Source organism: Hippocampus bargibanti, linkage group LG18 (genome assembly GCF_051943395.1).
Source record: "Hippocampus bargibanti isolate YZ-2025 linkage group LG18, ASM5194339v1, whole genome shotgun sequence".
NCBI lineage: Eukaryota > Metazoa > Chordata > Actinopteri > Syngnathiformes > Syngnathidae > Hippocampus > Hippocampus bargibanti.
The window spans coordinates 4,974,296-4,997,508 of NC_142751.1; the positions used below are offsets into that span (position 1 = coordinate 4,974,296).

A 23,213-nucleotide genomic window follows, 5' to 3' on the forward strand; every position below is an offset into this window, starting at 1 on the left:
CACACACACACACACACACACACACACACACACACACACACACACACTTAAAAGACAACTGACGCCTCCCGAAAAAGTTGTGGCCATAATTTGTAAAATCGCTTCAAATGACTCCTACTGAGCGTATTTTACAAAGATTCCACTGCATATAGCTATATTTTACGTTTTAAGACTCGTGCTGAATATTCAGGGAGTCTTGTTTTTGAGTCGGCCTACCGTGATGTCATATCTGGAACGCCCCTGACCAAGAAAGCGACACACAATGCATTTCGGGTACTTTGTTTGGTCTGAAAACTTCGGGTTGATCCGTGTTGATGGCGAAATTAGAAGGAAAACATAAATAATGTGATGGTGAATCGTTGTGTGTTGCACCAGTACTACTATTTGATACTAGCTGACACAAATTCCCAGCAGACAAATCAGCCCATTTCCAACGGAGCTTGGGCGCCATTTTGTGCATTTTCTGAGACACTACATTGGAGTCCAGATGCCTCAAAATAGACACGGAAGGACTTCTTTAATCAATTGCAAACATTTATGCTTTCCTCTTCACAACTATTTGAATCATATTCACAACTGGATGAGTAACAAGAAAGCATCTTCTCCGAATCTGAAGCCATTGTTTTGATTCTCGAGCAAGGCAAGATGAAAAGAACAAGGGGGCCGGACCTTCTGAAACGGAAACTTTCTGAGGTCATTTTGAAGTAGTTTTGGGACACTTTAACTCATTTTTATTGGTGTTTTGCATCTCACTAAAAATATCAGCCTGCGTGTTTTGGGTTTTTTTAGATACTATAAAACGTTTTTTTTTTTTTTTATGTCAGTTAGGAAACAAAAAAAAATGGTGTCGGTTGTCCTTTAAAGGAAGAGGTTGTTGAGAATGTTCTGTAAGTGATAAATAGAGTGAAACCAAGTGATGAGGCTGAATTTACGATTGTGGAATTGGGTTCATTCAATAAGTTGTGCAACGGAATATGGACTCAAAAGCAAACATGACACTGAAGTTGAAAATTAAGTCTTGAGCATGGAAAAGACAAAATAACTACGGAGAGCACGGCTGGATACAGAAGGCACAGAAGAGAGCTGACACTGACAAAGAGAAAGCTCGATGAACTGACCATGTGTCACGAAGTACTGTAACTCACACTTATATACTGTGCGAATCATAGCTAAAGGGGCTCTAGCAAATGAAACATCAAGAAACAAAACAGTCACAACACAGAATGATGTTTAGGAAACATTATGGTAGTCCTTCCAAACTTATTACTATTTTAGGAACATTGAAAATGATAATGCAATTACAAAATAATTGATACTTGATTAATGATTTGAATGTAATTGAATTTTCTTCCACTCCATGCTTGAACAGCGCGTCCAACCAAATGCATTAATATGAAAGAAACATGGGTGTCATACATGGTTTGACAAAAACATTCTCTTGTAATATTGTATGCATTTTCATGTTTTGTTTTTCCATCTACAGATCATCACAAAGATTGGTCAGGTCTTACTCTGGCAATAACATCCACCCCGTGCGTATTTTATTTCTTTATTTGCATTGTTTTCCATGCTATATTCAGAATCAGAAAACCTTTAATCGTTCCATAATGGAGAAATTTGCAGTCCACAGCAGCAATTTGAAAAAGGGCCGGGGGATGGGGGTGAAAGGAAAAAAACAAGATATTCTAAGGATAGTAAAAATGTCAGAAGACTGAGATGTATACTGTAAATGTGCAAAAATGTTTAAAAAAAAACTGTACATAGTGCAAGTATCAAAGAAAAGGTATATTGGATTGGATTGGATTGGATTGGATATGCCTTTATTAGTCTCACAGTGGAGAAATTTATATTGTTATATGCAGATGTATTGCATCAACACATATTTACAGTACAGTACAAGAGTCCAGTTTTTTTTTTCACATGTGATTATTGAGAAGCTTGACAGCTGTGGAACTCTGCCCAGCTTCAGGCTCAGGTTGAACAAGTGCTGGACAATGACGCACAGCTGGTCGGAGCAGGTCCTGACAAGTCGGGAACTGATGTTGTCCGGACCTGCTGCCTTCCTCACTCCCATCCTCCTCATTTGGCTCCTCAGTTGTTTGTTGGTGGAAGTTGGTCGTGAGAGGGGGCAGGGAGGGGAAGTCCACAGTGAGAGTGGGTGCAGGTGCAGCTACAGGTGGAGTTGACGGTGGGCCGGGGGCGACAGACGTCTTGTCAAACCGATTGAAAAAGCGGTTTAGTTCATCTGCTCAGTCTTTATCTTTCTATGGGCTTTTGTCACTGGGCTTTTGTGGCCTGAGATGTTTTTCAGGCCCTTCCAGACACCAGCGACATTGCTGGCTTGTAGCTGCTCCTTCATTTTCATCCTGAAACGATGCTATGTTTCGTAAGAACGGTTTGCAGAAGTGTAGTAGAGTGTGGAACCTTGATTTAAGATATATTTAATATAAGGCAGGACTTGTTCATGTCCACTAAAGTAAAGTTTGTGGCCTACTATGAGTCAATACCGTACAAAATTGTTTTAAGTTAATTTGGGTCTCTCCTGCAACACGTTTTCTGAGAACCAACCCTTGGTGATAAGCTCGGTTGCAATCTTGTCTTCCTGGGTATATTTGGGTCAGATGGTTGAGAATTCTGCCCTGTGAGCAAAGTTTCAGCTGTTAAAATCTTGCAAGAGTGGGGAAACAAAAGCTGAAACCTTTCCTTTTTTTGTCTGTAGGGCTTGTATAAAACATATGTAAAACGTTTAAAATATACAGAAAAAAAAGAATAAGCTTCACCATCTTTTGGAGGCTTTCGGAGAGAAAGTGAATATGAAGACCATCGAAGTGAAATATCTTATTAATCTTTTATCAGGTCACTTCTTGTAAGTTGTAACTTATTCAGTCGTTATTTTCATTTGCAGGCAGCCATTTATTGCCGGTATATACTTGCTTATGTCCATGGACACTGTTATCCAGCCAGGAAAAAGAGGTAAGACATTCTCCCACGCACTCCTTTTGTAATGAAGGAAAGTTAATAAATTTCACTTCACTGCATCACATTTTGCTATGCAAAAACAATTTGTTCGCGCCAATCCAATGCTACCGTATGAAAATATGGGTCTCTGTGATAAACCTTGAAAGATAACATGGTAAATATGCCCTTGAATTCTCATTGATACTGGTTAGATCATAACTGAACTGTTCTGTTTTTTTTTCCCAAGACTTATTGCTCCTCTTCTGTCCAAGCTTAATCAGTTCATGCATCACCGAAACACTCTTTTTTTACGAGCAGTGGCCTGTGGCGTATGACGTCTCTGCAAGGCATCTTAACAGCTGTCATCTTGCATTCCAAATGAATAATACCATTAGTGGTTTACACCATAACTCCACCTTGGAGCATACAGTATAGTTTCCACATCAACCCTGGGCTAATGCTGTCTCAACTGTCCTTGTCGTATGAAATAATCATACTTGTTTAGGTAAAAGCTGAAATGTCATCCAGTTGCAATTATATGCCCTGAGAATTTCCCTGTAAAGCTCATGGACAACATCCAATATGGTTCTCATGTCTTAACAAAAATACCACATAAACAATAGAAAAATAAATTATCTCGTAATTATTAATCCATATTCAACAAATTAAATGAATCACTAAATTGATTTCAAACATATAACATAATGCACTTTTTTCACGACAGTTGACAAGCATAATGCAGCTAGCTTGTTGGTGGCTAGCTAGAGAGCTGGTACCACTACAATCCAACAGCAGTTTTCATCTTCTCTGTTTCTGAATTGTTTCCTGCGTCTCGTCATCAGTATTTGTTTGTGGTGTCACTGCCGTTACAGTTTATAATGACTGATTTTATGAAATGATTCATCTAACTTATATATTTCAATTTATTCCGTTGTCTTGAATCATTTTTGGGCAAGAATATTTTTAGTGAGGACACTGACAAATCTTGACTCCAATGAACATTTGTGTTTGTCTTTCATAATAAAGTATGTTTTAAGAAATAATAATTCAGAAATAATTTGCTTTAGTTATACTCATTTATATTGCCCAGAAAATGTTACTGTTAATCGAACATCAGGATATTAATACATTAGTTCGCAATATTCTGAGATAATATAGTTTTATGGTCGTTAAACATCCCTCACCTATTTTTGTTCTTCAAATGTTCATAATCTTTGATGTTCTTGTTTTAGTTCGGTGGGGTAATTTGGCTTGGAAATGCCTAGAATGGCCAATTATTAAGAGGTTCTTACATTTCTGTCATTTTAAATGACCTATTTTCTCATAATATTATTCAGTATGTAAACCAGGGGTGTCCAAAGTGGGTCCTCGAGGGCCGCCGTCCTGCCTGTTTTCCAGCTCTCCCAGGAGCAACGCACCTGATTCAAATCATCAGGACCATTTTGATGCTGCTTCAGAGCTGACGGATGAGCTGATCATTTGAATCAGGTGTGTTGCTCCTGGGAGAGCTGGAAAACAGGCAGCACAGCGGCCCTCGAGGACCGACTTTGGCCGACACCCCTGATGTAAACAGACTTTGGCATCTTTTCTCTATAATTTCTTTTATTTATTTTTTAAAATCCACCTCTGTGGTGATGCCTGTGGGTACCTAGAGAAAATTAGGTGGCCAATCTGTCTGGCCGAAGTGTCTGTCTATATGTGGCTATATCTTTTTTCTGAGCTGTATTTTAAAACATGATTAAGCAGAAAGCCTTTAATAGTCCCACATTGGGGAAATTTGTGTGAAAGGTATATGAAGCCATCCTGCTGATAATTGCCCAGACAGAGCATAATTCCATTCCAAAATACTCAGGTGTTCCTCCCAAAATGAATGGAAGGAATTTATTCCTCAATTTTTCAATGGTTGGCAATTAATGGAGATTTAATTTGAGTTGACAGACTAATTTTGAACTATCTTACATATAAAACGGGGAACATTGTTTCATGGTATGGGATCTTAATGAAGTACTGAATATACATTATTTACAGGTACAGTAAAGTCTCGTTATATCGATATTCAAGGGAGTCCGAAAAAATATCGCTATAACCGGGACTATCGATATATCCGACCCTGTTTGCATGTAATTTTCTCCGTGCGTGCATAGAAATAGTATCGATATAACCGGGACTATCGATATATCCGATATCGATATAACGAGACTTTACTGTATATCAGAAAATTCCTTTCAAGATACAATATATATTTTTGTGTTTATATGGAAAGTTGAGCCTGTTGTCACTTCCTGTCTGTCTTTCTTTTTAGTTACTAATGCGGACATCGCCTGTGACTACACCTCATATCCAATTTACCCGTTTGCCTTTAGGACACACACACATCGTTTAGGTAAGTAATGACAAATATTTAAAAAATAAACCCATGCGCGCACGCACACGCACACGCACACACACACACACAAACACACACACACTTAAAAGACAACTGACGCCTCCCGACAAGTTGTGGCCATAATTTGTAAAATCGCTTCAAATGACTCCTACTGAGCGTATTTTACAAAGATTCCACGGCATATAGCTATATTTTACGTTTTAAAACTCACACTGAATATTCAGGAAGTTTTGTTTTTGAGTTGATGACGATGCCTGACGTGACATCACGTCTGGAACGCCCCTGACCGAGAAAGCGACACACAATAATGCATTGTGGGTACTTTGTTTGGTCTGAAAACTTCGCGTTGATCCGTGTTGATGGCGAAACTAGAAGAAAACACATAACGCGATGGTGAATCGTTGTGTGTTGCACCAAGATTACTATTTGATACTGTTGACACAAATTCCCAGCAGACAAATCAGCCCATTTCCCACGGAGCTTGGGCGCCATCTTGTGCATTTTCTGGGACGCTACATTGGAATCCTGACGGCTCGAATTGATACGGGAGGACTTCTTTAATCGATTGCAAACATTTATGCTTTCCTCTTCAGAACTATTTGAATCATATTGCAAATTTCCCCATTGCGGGACGAATAAAGGTATTCTGATACTGATTCTGATATTCATAACTGGATGAGTAACAAGAAAGCATCTTCTCCGAATCTGAAGCCATTGTTTTGATTCTAGAGCAAGGCAAGACGTCCTGGCGTGACGTCACGAACAAGGGCACGGGACCTTCTGAAACCCGGCATCTCCGGGGTCATTTTGAAGTAGTTTTGGGACACTTTAACTCATTTTTATTGGTGTTTTTCATTTGACTAAAAATATCAGCCTGCATGTTTTGGGTATTTTAGATGCTATAAAACGTTTTTCTGATGTCAGTTGGGAAACAAAAAAATGGTGTCAGTTGTCCTTTAATTATCTTTTTCACAATATTAAAATTTTCTGAATAGTACCTGTATTACAAGCCACAGTGTCAAAATGAATTTGAAGCCCCTCCTGAGAATAAGGCACTCTTCTTCTATTTCTCCCATAGGAAAAGTGGTCAGTGGCTACAGGATTCGAAATGGAAAGTGGAGCCTGATTGGGAGACAGTCTCCTCAACTACCCCAGGTATGATTAAAAATCTTATAAGAATCATATATATGCATGTGAGTATGTGCGGTCCCGGAATTGCTGATATGTTCTAACAATAATTTTTAAAATATCTACATTCAGATCAATTGTTCAGAACGTCCATTTGTCCGTATCAAGACTTCTAGTGATAATACAGCTCAAACTCATATATTTCTTTTTAATTTCTGTTATTTTATTTTTTCATCACTTCTCCAGGCTTTCTATCCTATAGACCACGACGTAGATGTGCAATATGGAGATACTCTCGCCGCCAGATGTATGTTCACTGGTGAGGGCAGAAGCGAGGAAACATACATGGGGTAAGTTGTACCCGAAATCCCATTCGAAGTTGTATTTGAAATCATATACAGTATATAGTTTTTATCCCCTACTTTGACTGAACATGCTTGATCTGAATAGAATTTTCTTTTTTCCATTCACATCATGTTGGGATCTTTTTCTTTTTTCTTGCAGACTCTATTGTGCTTAAATATATTGACAGCACATTCTTTTGTTCTTACTGTCTAATTTCTACTGCAGGGGTACCTCTGATGACGAAATGTGCAATTTCTACATTATGTACTACATGGACAGTAAACATGCCATCCCTTATATGAACTGCATGAAACAAGGCTATGCCAAATTGTTTCAACACATTCCACCTGAAGCCAATATTCCCATTGCTGTCAGCCCGGAAAACATAAACGCTATTATGCATATGGAAACAGGTAAACTGTACATTTTTATGACTATTATAATATGTGAATATGAGGTCAAATGTTAATACAGTGTATCAGGAAAGTATTCACAGAGCTTCACATTTTCCACAATTTAAATTGGAGAAGGACAGCAGTTTCTACAATGGTCCACAAAACCAAAGGTTGTTTGTTAGTGTGGCCAGACAGGATCAGGTCATTATATAAAAAAATAGTCTTTGGCAGTCCTGCTAGAGTTCCTTGAAAAACTTCCAGACCACATGTGACCAAATTGTCATCTTTGATAAGAAAAATATTGAACTCTTGGGTAAGAACCCCAGACTAATTACCCGCTTCCCATGAAGCTCAGTGGTGCCTGAGCAATTTTGTCAGGGGCAGCATTTGAGAGTCAAATAAATGTAACCTTGTACAGAGATGTCCTGGGGAAAGTTAGTGAAACTGACCAAAGTAAAGTGTCCCTCCCAAGTTGAATGTGGCATCATATTCAAAAAAGATTCAACAAAGTACAGTTGTAATCAAAGGATGTGAATACTTATTTTATGTATTTTCCATGTGATTTCTTGTTTTATTTATTCATTGATTTGCCCAAAAACATTTTTCATAATAGCTTGATGTTGAATGTAGAATTTTGAACCAAAAGAAAAAATATCTTTAATTTTGGAAGAAGGCTGTTGCAACAAAATGTGGGGAAAATGCTGTGAATACTTTTCCCAATGCTCTGTATCTACCCATGTTGTCCACACAGTCCTTGAAAATAACAAGCTGAGTGACCTTATCATTTTCATCGACTCCCCTTAAAGGTCCCGATGATGTAGTATCTCTGCCAGGTGCAGCCAGTGAACAGCAGCCTTTCGATCAAGGTAAGCAAATAACTAAACAAGGTGGAAACGATAGGCAAATAGACAGCAAGAGCTTTGTGGTTCATTTAAAAAATATCTATCTATACAGTTAACATCCGATTTACGACCAGTGCGAGTTACGACCACCCGCACTGACGACCACGACCCCCAGACCCTTTTTTTTTTTTTAAATCTACGGCTGGGACCGCTACGGTGGCAGCCTAGCAACTCTGCAGTGTGTTTGCGATGCATTTAGTAGAATAAAGACTCCAGATGGTCCTTCTTGTTTAGATTGAACAAGTACGATGTTTATTTGCCAGAGCACAGAGAACAACAGCTTCTTTCAGCATTCTACAAGAACAATTATTTTTTTGCTGTCAAAGGACCCTATGTAGCGTTGTGGCTGTGTTGACGCGCTCAACACAGGGTGTGTCCGCCGAGGCGTGTGAGCGTCGGCGCCTGGGGAGAGGGTCCTCCGACGCCGGCCAGGGTGAAAGCTGAGGCGAGTCGGCTATCGGCGCTCGGGCGTGTGGGATCAGCGCATCGAGAACGCCGCGTCGGGCTCACGCCGACATCGCCGTCCGCCTAAGTCCAAGCGTGTGTGTTGGGCGACCTCTTCTGGCTTCTCTGTTAGCAGGGAGAGTGATTTTTCAACAACGCATATGCATGGGAAACTATTTGGGTCAGCAGAACGACACAGTAATAAAAATCAATAATACGAAATATAAAATGATAAAAAAAATGACACTAACAGTTAGAAGAATTATAATAGAAATGTAAGCAGTTTGGTATATCATAGTATTCAATAGAAAACGTTCTTTAAAAACAACTGATTGACATCGGATACTCTTCTGTCGTATAAACCTCGCGTCGGCCATTTTGAATGCTTTTCGATTTACGACCGTTTTGTCGGAACGGAAGCCGGTCGTAACTCGGATGTTACCTTTATATGGATGGATGGATTGTTACATCAATATATGTCTGTCTCTATCGCTCTATTTCTGTTAGTATTCTACAGTTTCTTTTTAATAGCTTACACAGTAACGTTGGTCATCGCGGCCAATTTCTGCACCAAATTCATTTGAAAAGCATGTTTATTTTTCAAAACCTAACTGTGACTGCCATATGATAATCGCTGGCATTTGGGACTATTGAATTGACTACATTGAAAGGGGTTTGATTAACTGAAATCTGACTTGCTTTGTAATGTTTGGTCCCAACTGGGAGTGGCATACAATGTTGTCCACTCATATTTGTCATTTCTACTCGCAAACAGCTTTCCTGGGAACAAGAGAATTTTCTATAAATATTCTTCTATCTCTATGTGGTTTGGGAGTTTCTGTAAATGGAATAGTCGGCAAAACTGGGCATAAATGTCCATGTTGCCCTGAGATGTTTTGTCATTACTGGCACATGATCTCAATTTTTCTTCAATTTTTATGTGGAAACAATAATGTACCGTGTATAGATTTGAGAGGTCATAGGGGAGGTGATGTGAGACCCAGCTGACTACAACCTTGATTTCTATGTCCAGCGAAACAAGCTTCTACCTAAAAGTTTCCGCTTTTTTTGTCTTTTTATGTTCCTTTCCTTTCCTTTCCTTTCCTTTCCTTTCCTTTCCTTTCCTTTCCTTCCCTTTCCTTTTATATTTGTGCAGGTGACCTCTATTCTCTAATGTCCAAGCTACTAGGTCCAAACAAGGTTGTAGTAGACAGTCCTAAATACAACCCCAGTAAGATACAGAGGGCCCAACCAGAGCTGGTGGCTCAGATTCATAGCTTAATACAAAAGAAAAACCAGGTCTCTCCTGCTGCGTCGATGGCCCTTCAGACCAACAGGCACCCTGTTTTGATGAGGGACAGAGTCCACAAATTCCATCAGTCTGAGGCCATGCCTAAGCTGACAAAAAGCAAGTTGCTGTCGCAACGACAAGGTAGGTGTATGGGGCAAGGGAGTTATTTTTGGAGGCATACCTTCTGTATCAATCAGAACAACTCTTTTCATAATGTTAGTTTGAACTTACCAAAGCGGTAACTTCTTGTCATCATCAACATCTGGATTGTCCTACACATAATTAATCATTCTTGTCTTTTCTATCGGTGATGTTCCTCGCTACTGTTCATTGTCTTTGTCATTTCCAGTGCTACTTCCTTCCGATCTGTCCTTTTGTTTGCCTGGATCATAGACTAAGATGTTATGATAAATTCAATATATTTTCTTTTGGTATGGTGGGATTCTATAAGTGCTTCTTGTGTGAAACAATTCTTATTGTTATCCTTACCGGTATTATTATGAGTATAAGTCAGGCAGCCTAGTGTTCTCGTGGTTAGCTAGTCAACCTCAAAGTGCAGAGCTCGTGGGTTCAATCACGGCCTTCCTGTCTGGACTTTGCATTTTCTCCCGTTGCCTCCATGAGTTTTATCAGGGTACTCAGATCGGTGGTGGCGTATGTGTGCCCTGTGATTGGCTGGCAACCGGTTCAGGGTGTCCTCCGCCTAATGCTTGGAGATAGCTGGGATAGGATCCAGCAACCCAGCGACTCATATGCTCATATGAGGATAAAGCGGATCAGAAAATGGATGGAGGAATGCATTGTCATCGTCATCTGCTTTTCAAATTGCTTGATCTTATTGGGATGGTGGGTAATCCTAGACTTGTCATCAGTCAACCACAAGTAGCATGTTTTAGGGGTACTGTGAGAAAAATAGTTTTCATTTTGTTGTTGTTCATAATACAGTAAAGTCTCGTTATATCGATATCGGATATATCGATAGTCCCGGTTATATCGATACTATTTCTATGCACGCACGGAGAAAATTACATGCAAACAGGGTCGGATATATCGATAGTACCGGTTATATCGATATTTTTTCGGACTCCCTTGAATATCGATGTAACGAGACTTTACTGTAATTATAATAGTACTAATACAAGTTTTGTATTTGGACAATATTTCAAAGTATTACTTTCTCAAGTTTTTTTTCATATCACTGCCATCATCAGAATCAGAATCATCTTTATTGCCAAGTATGTAGAACACACAAGGAATGTGTTTCCGGTAGAACACGCTGCACTAGTATCATCATCAAAAAATTGCAAAGAGGCACTATCCAGTTCCATTTGGGCTACTGTTCAAGGAGTTAATGGCTTGGGGGAAGAAGCTGTCAAACTGACATCTGTGATTTTCTTGCGTCAATAAATGGTAACTCTTTTCAGATACCCATCTGGAGCAAGACCCAACATGGCCACAAAATTCTCTCCAGCTGGGTCAGGTGTCAGGACTTGCCATTGACTCAGATTCAAATCTGGTTATTTTCCACAGAGGTGACCATCAATGGGGACCAGAGTAAGTTTCGACAAATTCATTTTTTTAAATTGCCACATTTATATTTTGCTAATCGTGAAGGATGCCAAAACTGAAAATGAGGATATTAAAGCAGAAATCAGAAACCCCAGACTAATAATGACGTGACTGACAGATTTACACTGTTGATGGCCACAGCAGTGTCCTATTCTTGTCTAATCTTAGACTTGAGCTCCAAGGCACTGCCCCGCGATGCCCCAGACATGATGGCGGGCCAATGATTGGTCACGAAAAAGACTAGATTTCGCCACGGTCAGCTCACCCGAATGCTAGCGTGCTTACTTATTTCTTTACAACACCTCGTTACAGAAAATCCATTCATCCCAAAACTGATACTGCACTTTTGGGCCATTTTTGACTAAAAATGGTTGGTGACCCAATTATCATTGCATACCAAATAATCATTCTTCAGTCACAATTTACCTCACTGGTGGTAATAGCTGTGGTAATTTTCAGTTATTTTGATGGATTGAAGACAATGCCCTCGATGAAGTGCTTTACACTGAGGTAGACAGCAAGAGGCTACAGGCCGGAGGTGCTGTGTAGCGTAGCAGGCTGGAGGCATCCTTGGAGGCGTCAACCATCGGAGACAACTCGTTTTTGGGGCTTGGGTGGGTAAGGAGCATCAGCAATTAGGTCATTCAGCCTTTGGAATGTCGCCAGAAGCCCAGGGGTTAGATCGTCGGGCTGTTCTTCTTGTTATTGGAACCAGCGGCAAAGCCGTCATCACATATCCAAGAAGGATCCAGCAATTAAAAATTGACCATACCCAAGAATCTCCGGAGTTTCTCGTGGTAAGGGTAGTCCCGTATTGCTTGTATCTTGACCTTGGGCTGGCCAAAGACGCTTCGGTCTGCATCGACGACAAGTCCGTATTTGTTGAGCCAATAGTCCTCTGCTCTCTGCTGTGTCAGCCTGAGCGCCAGCACCAGCATGACCACGCTTGCACATCACAAAGCAGCGGACTATCAACTGTAGAGGTGCGCTTCACTCGAGTGGCGTCACTCCAAGTTTTCCACATGCTTCTACGAGGAGCAAGTGTAGGCGCAGCTGATCAGCCTAAAGAAAATGAAAGTGTGGAACCATTTGTCAGCATTTGTTAGAGTTAGGGCAAAGCAGAGTTTAGCGATATTCTTGAGATGTAGGAATGAAACTTTGATCTGGTGGTAGCTGTGGGTGCCAAAGAAAAGATGAATCAACAAACTTGACACCCCGGGTTTATATAAGAGGATGAAGGAAACTCAAAGTAATTTTGCTTTGCGAGTCAATGGTGCTTTGCTAGTCAATGGTGTATTTTTTTGACATATGATTAAACAATAGAATTTTATTGGCCAAATTATATCAAAGCTTTGAATGGGTGTGAGGTTCTTTCTGAAGAATATATGAAACTGACCCTATTTTAATTTTTTTTTATCCCACATTTTCAGTTCTTTTGACACCCAGGCTTTGTATCACCAGAGGTTCCTTGGCCCCATTCAACAGTCCACTATTTTGGTTGTTAATGTGGACAAAGGCAACGTTCTCAAGGCTTCTGGAAGAAATATGTAAGTCATACTGTGAATTTAATACATATTTAGGAAACCCCTATATTTTACTGAACAGAGGGTTTTAAAGTATTTGGGCATGTTGCTAATATATTGATCAGGGATCGTTCAAGGTGGCAAACGGTTGCTATGTCTTTCGCCAGACATTCGTAAAGACATCACTCGTGACAAACAATGATGGGAAATTATATAATTGTGATTATTTTTACACACTTGTGATGTACGCATACCGCAAGGGCGACTTCAATAACGAATAAGCACCAGCAGACATTATTACTCTGCAGCGTCTCATCATTAAACATATTTTCAAAAGTGTTATGCGCTGTTACAACCGTATTGCTGCTGTGTTCCTGCCGCATTACAGGCACTGTAATGAAAGAAAAGTTAAGGTATATTATTAAAACTTTGAAAACTTTTTCTGTGTATCATCTTTCTTTATAAATATCTCATATTTCAATTTGGCACATGCGGCTTATAGACAGGTGCGGCTTATGTATGTACAAAATGTTTTTCCCTTTAAAAATGTACTGGGTGAGGCTTATCTTATGTGTGTGTGTTACTTCCGGGTTGAGTGATCGCTAGCGCGTCTGGCTGCCGGTGCTCACCCGCAGAAAAACTTATCCTGTGACAGTAAAGTGTCCTTGAGAGTTTTGAAAGGCGCCTGTAAATGAAATGTATAGATAGATCGTTTAAACCACAGCCCATATGAAATCAATATTGCACTTTGTTAAATAGTGATCATATAAATGCAATACATTGTTCGCCCTTTCATCAATGGTTTGTCAAGTCGCCATTAAATATTAAATGTTTGAACTTCCAATTTTGCAGATTTTACTTACCTCATGGAATAACCATGGACAAGGACAAAAACTACTGGGTAACAGATGTGGCTCTTCATCAGGTAAGAGCAATTTAAGCTTTTAGCTAAAAGTTTTATTATTCATCCATCCATTTTCCAGACCGCTTAACCTCAATAGGGTTGTGGTGGGTGCTAGAGCCTATCCCAGCCATGTTCGGGCACGAGGCAGGGGACACCCTGAATTGGTTGCCAGCCAATCGCCGGGCAAACGAAGACAAACAACCATTCACTGTCACACTCACACCTTGGAGTGTTCAATTAGCCTGCCATGCATGTTTTTGGAATGTGGGAGGAAACCGGAGGACCCGGAGAAAACATGCAAACTCCATACAAGGAGGCCAGACCGGGTCTTGAACTCACAACCTCTGCACTGTGAAGCCGACGTGCTAACCACTTCAGACACAATGTACTTTATTAACTTTAATGCTCATCAATGCAGTTAAAAATAGATTGTTTTCTCCTAGATCTTTGATATATGTGCTCTACTGTTTTATGTACCATAAACATTTTTTGGACAGATACAGCTTTCAGAAAAAAGAAAATTTGAAGAAACTCAATAGAATGCCTTTGTTTGTTTGTTTTTTTTACACTCAGGTTTTAAAAGTGAGTAGTGATGGTGATGACAGAATCTTGTTGTCTCTGGGAGAGGCTTTCAAACCAGGAAGTGACCATAACCATTTTTGTCAACCCACCGATGTGGCAGTCGATTATGAAACTGGGAACATTTTTGTGTCTGATGGATACTGCAATTCAAGGATACTGAAATTCTCTGCTGATGGAAAATACCTATTGGAGTGGGGAGCTGGTAAGAACATGAACATCACAGTATCAACAGAGCAAACTAGTAAAAGGCTATTTCAAGTAATTTGAAAGTTAACTGACATACTATTGATATCATACTGGAGACAAGATACGGAGAAAATACAGTACTGAAATCCTATCTTAGCTCATCCTAATGTAACTTTCATTTATCTAGATTCGGTTTACAAAAAAAGATACGCCAAGTCACTTTACATCAGGAGCGGATCTGAAAGCGCGCCCCAATAAACATTAAATAAAACAAAAAAAAACGCCAATGACAAAAAGACGAAGTTCAGTAATTATCATCAAACTCCTCATTAGAATATTCCACTGGTGAACAGGCTTACTCGGAACAGATGTGTGCCATGATTGTGACAGCCCCCAGCCCCACAGATATGATTTTTGTTAGGCAGCTAATGGAGAAGAGCAGAGAATATCACCAGAACCTCTATATCGCCTTCTTCGATCTCGGCAAAGCCTTTGACACCGTTACCCGTGAGTTGCTCTGGAAACACCTCTCTAAACTTGGGGTACTACCCAAGTTTGCCTGCATGCTCCAGCAGTTGCATGATGGGAAGCAAGCCTTCGTGCTATTCGGATAATTCCAATCAGAGCTTTTCGAGGTGAACACTGGGGTGAAACAGGGCTGTGTATTGGCTCCAGTGCTCTTTAACACTCATCTTTGCCGTCACGTGCCTTTCACTAAGACATTGGACATGAAATATGGTGTCCATGTGGTGTACCGCCACGATGGAAACCTTAAACATCAAATGGCTCTAGGCCCACACAAAGACAACAATCTGTCGGACCTGTGAGCTTCAGAATGCTGATGACTGTGCTATATTATCTCACAGCTCAGAATCAATGCAACAAGCTCCCAACACCATTTCTAGTATGCACCAGTCATTTGGTCTTCAGATCCACAGAACCCCCCAACCCCCAACATCCCCTCCCTTGGGACAAGCAATATCATTACACATGATTGTCAGCTACAGTGTAACTTTTAATTGCAATTTAAGTGTACTATTAATGCCAAGTGGGATGTGCAGGTTTTGAAGAAGCATGTTTCCATCCAAGCATTGTTTTTCTTATTTAGATGAGATAATGCAAACATAATTTTATTAAGTGTTACAGAAGTGTGGTTTTGTTGTAAAATAGTGCAGGTACCAGACTGGCCTGCCTGCAGTCAAGTCCTATCTCCCATTGAAAATGTACGCCACATTATGAACTGTAAAATATGGCAACTTAGACCTCATCAAGCAAGAATGTGAAATAATTCTACCCAGAACGCTACAACGATTATTGTCATTAGTCTCTAAATGCATATTAAATGTTATAAGAAAATGTGATGTTACACTTCTGCCACCAGGCAGTCAGTAGACTCAACTCCCTCCCAGCCCTGCCCCCCCCCCCTGCCCCTTCCCACTGCCACACTCACCGAACTCTGAGTATACTACACGCTGTACTATCATCCTGAACTCTATTTTTTCTCGTTTTTTTCTGCAAGTTCTCACTTCAACCTTTTTTTGTTTGTTTGTTTTTTCATTACTAAATTACGTCACTTTACATACGACACTACCTCACCTTACATACGTCACTACCTCACTTTACATTCCGAAATTACATGTATTGTCTGTTGTCAATTGTATGTCTTTTTATTAGCCACAAAGTGCTTTCCACGCTGGGTCCGAGAGGACATTAATTTCATCTGTGCTGTATGTCACGCATATTTGACAATAAAGCTGACTTTGACTTTGACAAAAGTGATCTTGTCCCAGCTGTTTTAGAATTGTAGCCAAAATTAATTATTACAAAATGAATTCATTAAAAAATCGATAGTTTGTCAGTTTGAACAATATTTTTTTTTGTAGTAGATTCAATAAGCTGAACATGATTTTGCAAATTATTCAATTCTGTTTTTCTGTAACGCAGCCTCCAAACTGTGTGCAGTTGCTTGCTTGTTTGGAGTTCATTTGAATTTCATTAACATATAAAGGAGTGTGATTCTCAACCTGTAACATATTTAAAGTACCTTGGTTGTAAATTGGAGCTCGCTCAAGGTTACTGATGTGATAATAATGATGATGATGATGATGATGATTGAAAATCCTGTCATCTAGGCTCTTCAGACCGTAGAAGGCGAACACCGTTCCGGATCCCACACAGCCTAGTATTTCTGCCAAAGAGAAATGAAGTGTGTGTGGCTGACCGTGAGAATGGACGCATCCAGTGTTTTACAGCTCAAACTGGAGAGTTTGTTAAGGAAATAAAAAAAGAAGAGTTTGGAGCAAGTGTTTATGCCATCACTTTCAGTCCGCTTGCAGGTGAGTTGACGAATCTGTCCAGAGGGCGAAGCTTTCTTCAATTTGTGTTTTCCGTCCTGACTCTTCAGGAACTGCCAAATGGTTGTTTTGACGTCTTGTGTTTTTTACATTTGAAAAAATAATTAAAAACCCCAAAAGCTGAAAAAAACCCAACTCTTAACACGAAATACGTTTCATATTTACAGCATCTCCTTCTGTCGACATTAATGAAAAACAATTGTATGTGAAATCTCAGCCCTATTTACGCAAACTGTATTGACTTCATTTGTTATGAGATTTACTCAACTCACGGTTAGTATGATTGCAATAGATCTTGTATTAAGGAAATACAAGATCCTGTCTGCCTACCAGTCTGCCTACCTACCTGTCTGCCTAGCTACCTGTATACCTGCCTAGCTGTCTACCTCTCTACCTACCTACGTACCTTCCTGTCTATCCATCTATACATTAATTTATAAGCGACTTTCAAAACTGTCAAGGACACTTTGCAGTCACGGGATAAGTTTTTCTGTGCGTGAACAGCCACGCCAGCATTCACTCAACCCAGAAGTAACACACGCACCCGCATAACACACACACACACACACACACACACACACACACACACACACACACACACACACACACACACACACACACACACACACACACACAGACACAAGATAAGCCTCACCCTCACAAATTGTTCGTATGCCAAGATTATATTCTCGCGAATGTAATGTCCGTAAGGCGAAAAGTTCATTAGCTAAAGCGTTCGTAAGGCGAGCTATCACTGTATCGAAAATGGATAACTGTGTACTCAGCATAAATCAGCATATTTTCAGTCTCCAGGAAACAAAATATTAGCAATATAGCTAGCTAGCTATTTGAATCAAGAAACATATTAGTTATCTAGTTAGCTAGCTAGATATTAGCTAGCTATCTAGCATTCTATTAGCTAGCTAGCTAACTAGATTTCTATCTTTTTGAGTTATTCCGGGTTGAGTGAACGCTGACGCGTGTGGCTGCCGCTGCTCACCCACGGAAAAACTTCCTGTGACTGTAAAGTGACCTTGAGAGTTTTGAAAGGCGCTTATAAATGACATGTATTATTATTTTTATTATTATTATTAATAATATTATTCCTACAGTATATAACTCATGTTTGTCTTGGCTCACTTTGTACAAAGTATGACCTTTCTATTAAAGGTCAGCTTTTTTTTTTTCAATGTGCTTTTGTGCAGGTGAGGATGGCACAATCTTTGCAGTAAATGGAAAATCTATGAAGAGAAATTCCCCACCTCCAACTGGTTTTGCGATAAATTATGCAACCAAGGATGTTCTGGATACCTTCAGCCCAAAGAAATGGGTAAACATATTTTTACTCACACAAATGTACTGTCATTTCCCAACTGGAGAGGAAAAAAATATTTGGTTCACACATAAGCTGCTAATGCACACGTTGTAGCATGAGATATTTACAAAGACGGTACACAGGTGGCCGTTAGAAAAGTCTTTATATAGGCCACTTCATTAAATAAGCCGCAGAGTTGAAAGCATAAGAGTGAGAAAGGCAGCGAGGTCAGAGACACCTGTGGACCTATGTGGAAGCCTGTCACTGACTTTATGGACTTGCTGCGTTTCTCGTCAGGCAGGTTAGTGTGGACTGTAGACATTGATGCTGACATGATAGAAGACTGTTTGCCGTGTTTTACGAGTATGCTTAGTTTGACGACATGCCACAGGCTGTGACAGACTGGGTGTATTTTGTGAAATGTTCTTATATTGGAGCTGTGGCGGGTTTGCCGAGTTCACTTTATTTTTTGCCCTTTCTCATCTATTTGAGGTTTGAAGTGTGCGTCGGTGTAGCCTTCAATACGTTGTGAACAAAGGCTCGAACACAGGAAGATTACTGCCGGCAAGGGACAAAGCCATTCATGACCGACGCCCAACTTCAGGAGCCCTCTGCCAAGCTATTTATTGAGAGTATATGCAAATTGAAGTGATACATTAGTAAAACATAGTCTTCTTGATTTGAATACCACACCCTTGGACATCGCAAGCCCCAACAACTATAAAACAACAGAACATCGGCATTTTAATTGGTTGTCCTTTCCATGAACGGATAGGTTTGTAACCTGGCTCTTGATGTGGAGGAGTTTACCCAGTCCTAACTTATGTCCTGTGAAGGAGTTTACCAAGTACTAAATCATTCCAAGGCCAGATCTCCCACATGAAGATGACAGGTTAACAGGCTGTGGCTGTTTACCTCAGATTGCCCCCAGGTTTTCTGTGCTTGCATAGTAGGCCTCGTGTTCGGCGGCCAACTAAGCATGGGACTTTTAAATATGATAACTTCTTATTCTGTCTATTCTCTATCACGGTGTGACGGAGGAATTCAAGCTGGAGGTGGGACTTCATCAGGGGTCAGCTCTGAGCCCCTTCTTATTCGTCGTGATGGTGATGGACAGGCTGACAGACAATGTTAGACAGGAATCTCCTTGGACGATAGTGTTTGCCTATGACATTGTGGTCTTTAGTGAGAGCAGGGAACAGGTAGAGGAGAAACTAGAGAGGTATAGGTTTGCCCTGGAAATAAGGGGAATGAAGGTCAGTCACAGCAAGATGGAATATATGTGTGTGAATGAGAGGGATCCAAGTACAACAGTGATGCTACAGGGAGAAGAGATAAAGAAGGTGGAGGATTTTTAAGTAGTTGGGGTCAACTGTCCTACCATATGTGTGTCGATAGATGGATAGATTGAAGTCATGACAGAGTGATTAAAATGATACCATGGATTTGATGGGCTCAAAAATTACATTGTATTCAAATCATTTTCAGGCGTTTCAAATGCCTCATGACATTGCTGTTACCCAAAATGGTAGCATCTTTGTGGGGGATGCGATCAGCAAGACTGTTTTCAAGTTTACAGCTGAGAGTAAGTGCAACTACTTTTACTCTTTTTTTCCCCCATCATTCCACATTATTGATTATACTCATTTATTTTGTTTCCTATCCCAGAGGCACATCGTTCAGTGAAGAAGGCTGGCATTGAAGTCCAAGAACTTGCAGGTAATTTTTAGAGAAGCGCTGATGAGTGATTAATTGAGTACCTCAGTATTGAGTGCCTGAAAAAAATAATAGCTTGAAAATGTAAACTATGACTTCAGTTTTTTGGGTTAATGAATGAGACTTCTTTGTTATGTTATTTTCTGTGTAGAAATTGAAGCAATTATCCAAACCAATGAGATGCCAGAGCAGAACGTGTCAAAGACAGCAGCGGTTGATCAAAAGCCATATTTGGCTCAGCACTTGAAGCCACAAGACAAGGAGAAAATAAAGACTGTGCCCCATCCAAATAAAAAGCAAGGTCTCCTACCAGTGGTCATCACTCTGCTCTTGCTCATCCCTCTTCTAATTGTCATCTCCGTAGGAGTCTTCATCTGCTGCAGAAAAAACAGTTACGTATGACGGCAAAGACTATTTGGATTGATTGTCGGTGTTTTAACTCAGTTCATTATAATACGCATTTAGTATAAATGCTTCTTGATTTATTTATCTCGCTATCCAGCTATCTAGCTAGCTATCTTGCTAACTAGCTATTTGCTATCGAGCTCCCTGGCCAGCTATCTAGCTCCCTAGCTATTAGCTATATAGCTATCTGGCTGGTTGGCTAGCTAGCATTCTATCTATTTGAGTTACTTCTGGGTCGAGTGAACGCTGGCGCGTGTGGCTGCCGCTGCTCACCCACAGAAAAACTTATCCTGTGACTGTAAAGTGACCGTGAGAGTTTTGAAAGGCGCTTAGAAATGAAAGGTATTATTATTATTATTATTATTATTATTATTATTATTATTATTATTAAAAAATGAGAGTTTCATCATACGTTTAGAAAAGTAACCATAGTAACCATGAAGACAGCTAGAGTAAAGATTGGATTTTCACTTGCATAGTTGGCAGTTCCTTAAAAAAAAAATAATAATGATCTTTGGTTAATGGAATGGACTCGACTGGCTTGGCTAGCTTGTTTTCTTTCACTCACTCCAAGTTTTATCTGTCTGCAGACCGGTGTGAGGTGAAAACAAAGCCCAGTGCTGTTGGAGGAATTTTGGGAAAAATCAGTGGTAAGTACTTTCTCTTTAGTGGCATCGATTGCGGGTCCATTTGAATCACATTGTAAGAATTTGAAAATCACAGCATTTTAAGGAAGCGGGACAAGAATAAATGCAGCCAGGTTTCATGAAGGATAAACCAAAGACAAAATAGAAGACTTCTGATTTCATCAATGAGATGGCACTGAGTTGAATTGCCTGCCAATTTAATCCTTCTTTGATCGATGGTATGCCATGAACAGGTCTAATCTCCCTCGGACTCCACTATTATTGTAAAACACAATACTTATTTTTTTTTACCAATGCAACTGACACATTTTTAAGAGTATTTGTATTGTGGTCAAGGGTGTCTGCTATATTTCTGTTTGTAATAAGTGATTCATTGACGAGTTGAATATTGTAAGTAATTGGTTAATTAATTCGTTTGTGTTTTTAATTTACTATTTTAAATTTTGTCATTGTTTGAGAGATTTGTACTCCATTCACTTTATTTGCAGCAATGGTTGTTTTAAATTGGTAAATAAAGGTAATATTCGACTTACGACCACCCGTACTTACGACCACGACCTACAGACCCTATTTTTAAATGTTTTATTCTACGCCTGGCATCTCACTCTCGCACAGCAATCGACCGTGTGATGCCACCAGAGGGGGGAGTTTGCGAGTCATTTAGCTTCCGAGTCTCTGTTCAACATTTTGAATGGATTTTGACTTACGACCAGTTTGACTTACGACCATAAGGAACTCGGTCGTAAGTCGGATGTTACCTGTACAGTGGGGCCTCGGTTTACCAACACCTTGCCTTACAAACTTTTCGGTTTACGAACGTTAAATTTATGAAAATTAAACGTTGGATTAAGCACTACTTTTCGCGATACACACCCCCCACCATGACTGGTGGAGTAATCTTCGGCGGAAGTACACCAAAGCTCACGACTGAACAGCGCCCGAGCCGGCCTACCTTTCCACACCCCCTTTCTATGAGTGCACACGTCGACCGTCTTCAACGATACTTTTGCTGTTATGGGACCGAAAAAGACCCCACAACAGGCTCGTGTTCAGCCGAAGAAGACACAAAACAATATTACAGTCGAGGAGAAGAAGTAGATCATTGAGAAACACGAACGAGGTGTGCGTTTGAGGCGTCACAGGTGCGCACCGCGGCTTTCATGTGAATCTCAGCCTGACACATTGTTGAGTAATGGGCAAAATAATTTGAAACATTTGATTCTTAAATTTCCAAAGCCATACTTTTTCACTTGTGCCAATAGCTTTAGCAACATATACTGAATCTGGACCGCCTGTTCCTCGCGCACCACTACAAGTGGACGGTAAGAGTGAAATGCAAAAGTAAGAATTCAAATGACAATCATAAATGTAAGTGTTGTTTTTCGGTCGATGTGCCAACCCTCCACTGAGCTTCAGAGAAATCAGTTGTGTGGTGTTTGTATATCCCTGCCTCCTACCAGACAGACAGAGAAGCAAACAACATTACTGGTGATGTTTACCCTCTGCCCAGGTAAAGCAGCCGGCAGCCTGAACCTTGGAAACTTCTTTGCCTCCCAGAAGGGTTACAGTCGTCAGGGCTTTGATCAACTGAGCACTGAAGGCAGCGACCAAGAACGGAATGACGAGGAGAGCAGTGAGTCTGAAAATGAAGAGTACTCTGCTCGTCCCACACCGCCTCCACCCCCCTCTTAGGAAGATTCGGAGCACACCACAACCTTTAGCTTAAATGGCCAGTGTGTATGTATGGCATGTCATGTGACTGTTGTGTTACATGCCTTATTGTTTATATATACTGGACTGTACATATTTTGTTGGCTATAGTTAAATGAAATTATTTAATCTTAATTTATCAATGTATTCCTAAAACAGCCTTGCATTATCAATTTATTTCCGATAGTTGCAAGTATAGTGATACCTCGTCTTACAAACGCTTTGGCTAATGAACTTTTTGGCTTACGAACGTTAAATTCATGAGAATTTAATCTATTTTTCGGGATACACACAGAGTGCAACAATGAGTGATGTGTCGTTCGTGAATGAGCCCGTTCTCCAAACAAGGAAATGGCAGCAAACTTTTATTTGTCCTCTATTCCCCGCCCCCAGTCTTCGGTTAAAGCCACGTGATTCGTCAAGAACGCAGCAGTGAGGGGGGAGCGGGTTAAC

At 40.2% G+C, this 23,213-nt stretch overlaps 1 protein-coding gene across 2 annotated transcripts in view; it reads left to right on the top strand.

The window, feature by feature from the left end:
- The window catches only part of pam (peptidylglycine alpha-amidating monooxygenase), a 36,227-nt gene that overhangs the window by 10,933 nt on the left and 2,081 nt on the right, over positions 1–23,213 (top strand). The window contains exons 9-27 of one of the 2 annotated variants that reach the window (XM_089020341.1): positions 1,484–1,532; positions 2,906–2,973; positions 5,261–5,341; positions 6,423–6,499; positions 6,719–6,822; positions 7,043–7,230; positions 8,019–8,078; positions 9,715–9,990; positions 11,274–11,403; positions 12,849–12,965; positions 13,794–13,866; positions 14,419–14,629; positions 16,746–16,949; positions 18,173–18,297; positions 19,771–19,867; positions 19,951–20,001; positions 20,150–20,389; positions 20,994–21,053; positions 22,561–23,213. The exon at positions 22,561–23,213 is cut by the window's right edge and continues 2,081 nt beyond it. In XM_089020341.1, coding sequence (XP_088876467.1) covers positions 1,484–1,532; positions 2,906–2,973; positions 5,261–5,341; positions 6,423–6,499; positions 6,719–6,822; positions 7,043–7,230; positions 8,019–8,078; positions 9,715–9,990; positions 11,274–11,403; positions 12,849–12,965; positions 13,794–13,866; positions 14,419–14,629; positions 16,746–16,949; positions 18,173–18,297; positions 19,771–19,867; positions 19,951–20,001; positions 20,150–20,389; positions 20,994–21,053; positions 22,561–22,742 — 2,393 coding nt within the window. In that variant the 3' untranslated portion in view covers positions 22,743–23,213. The remainder of the gene's footprint in view (positions 1–1,483; positions 1,533–2,905; positions 2,974–5,260; positions 5,342–6,422; positions 6,500–6,718; positions 6,823–7,042; positions 7,231–8,018; positions 8,079–9,714; positions 9,991–11,273; positions 11,404–12,848; positions 12,966–13,793; positions 13,867–14,418; positions 14,630–16,745; positions 16,950–18,172; positions 18,298–19,770; positions 19,868–19,950; positions 20,002–20,149; positions 20,390–20,993; positions 21,054–22,560) is intronic. The other variant, XM_089020342.1, reaches the window with a different exon arrangement.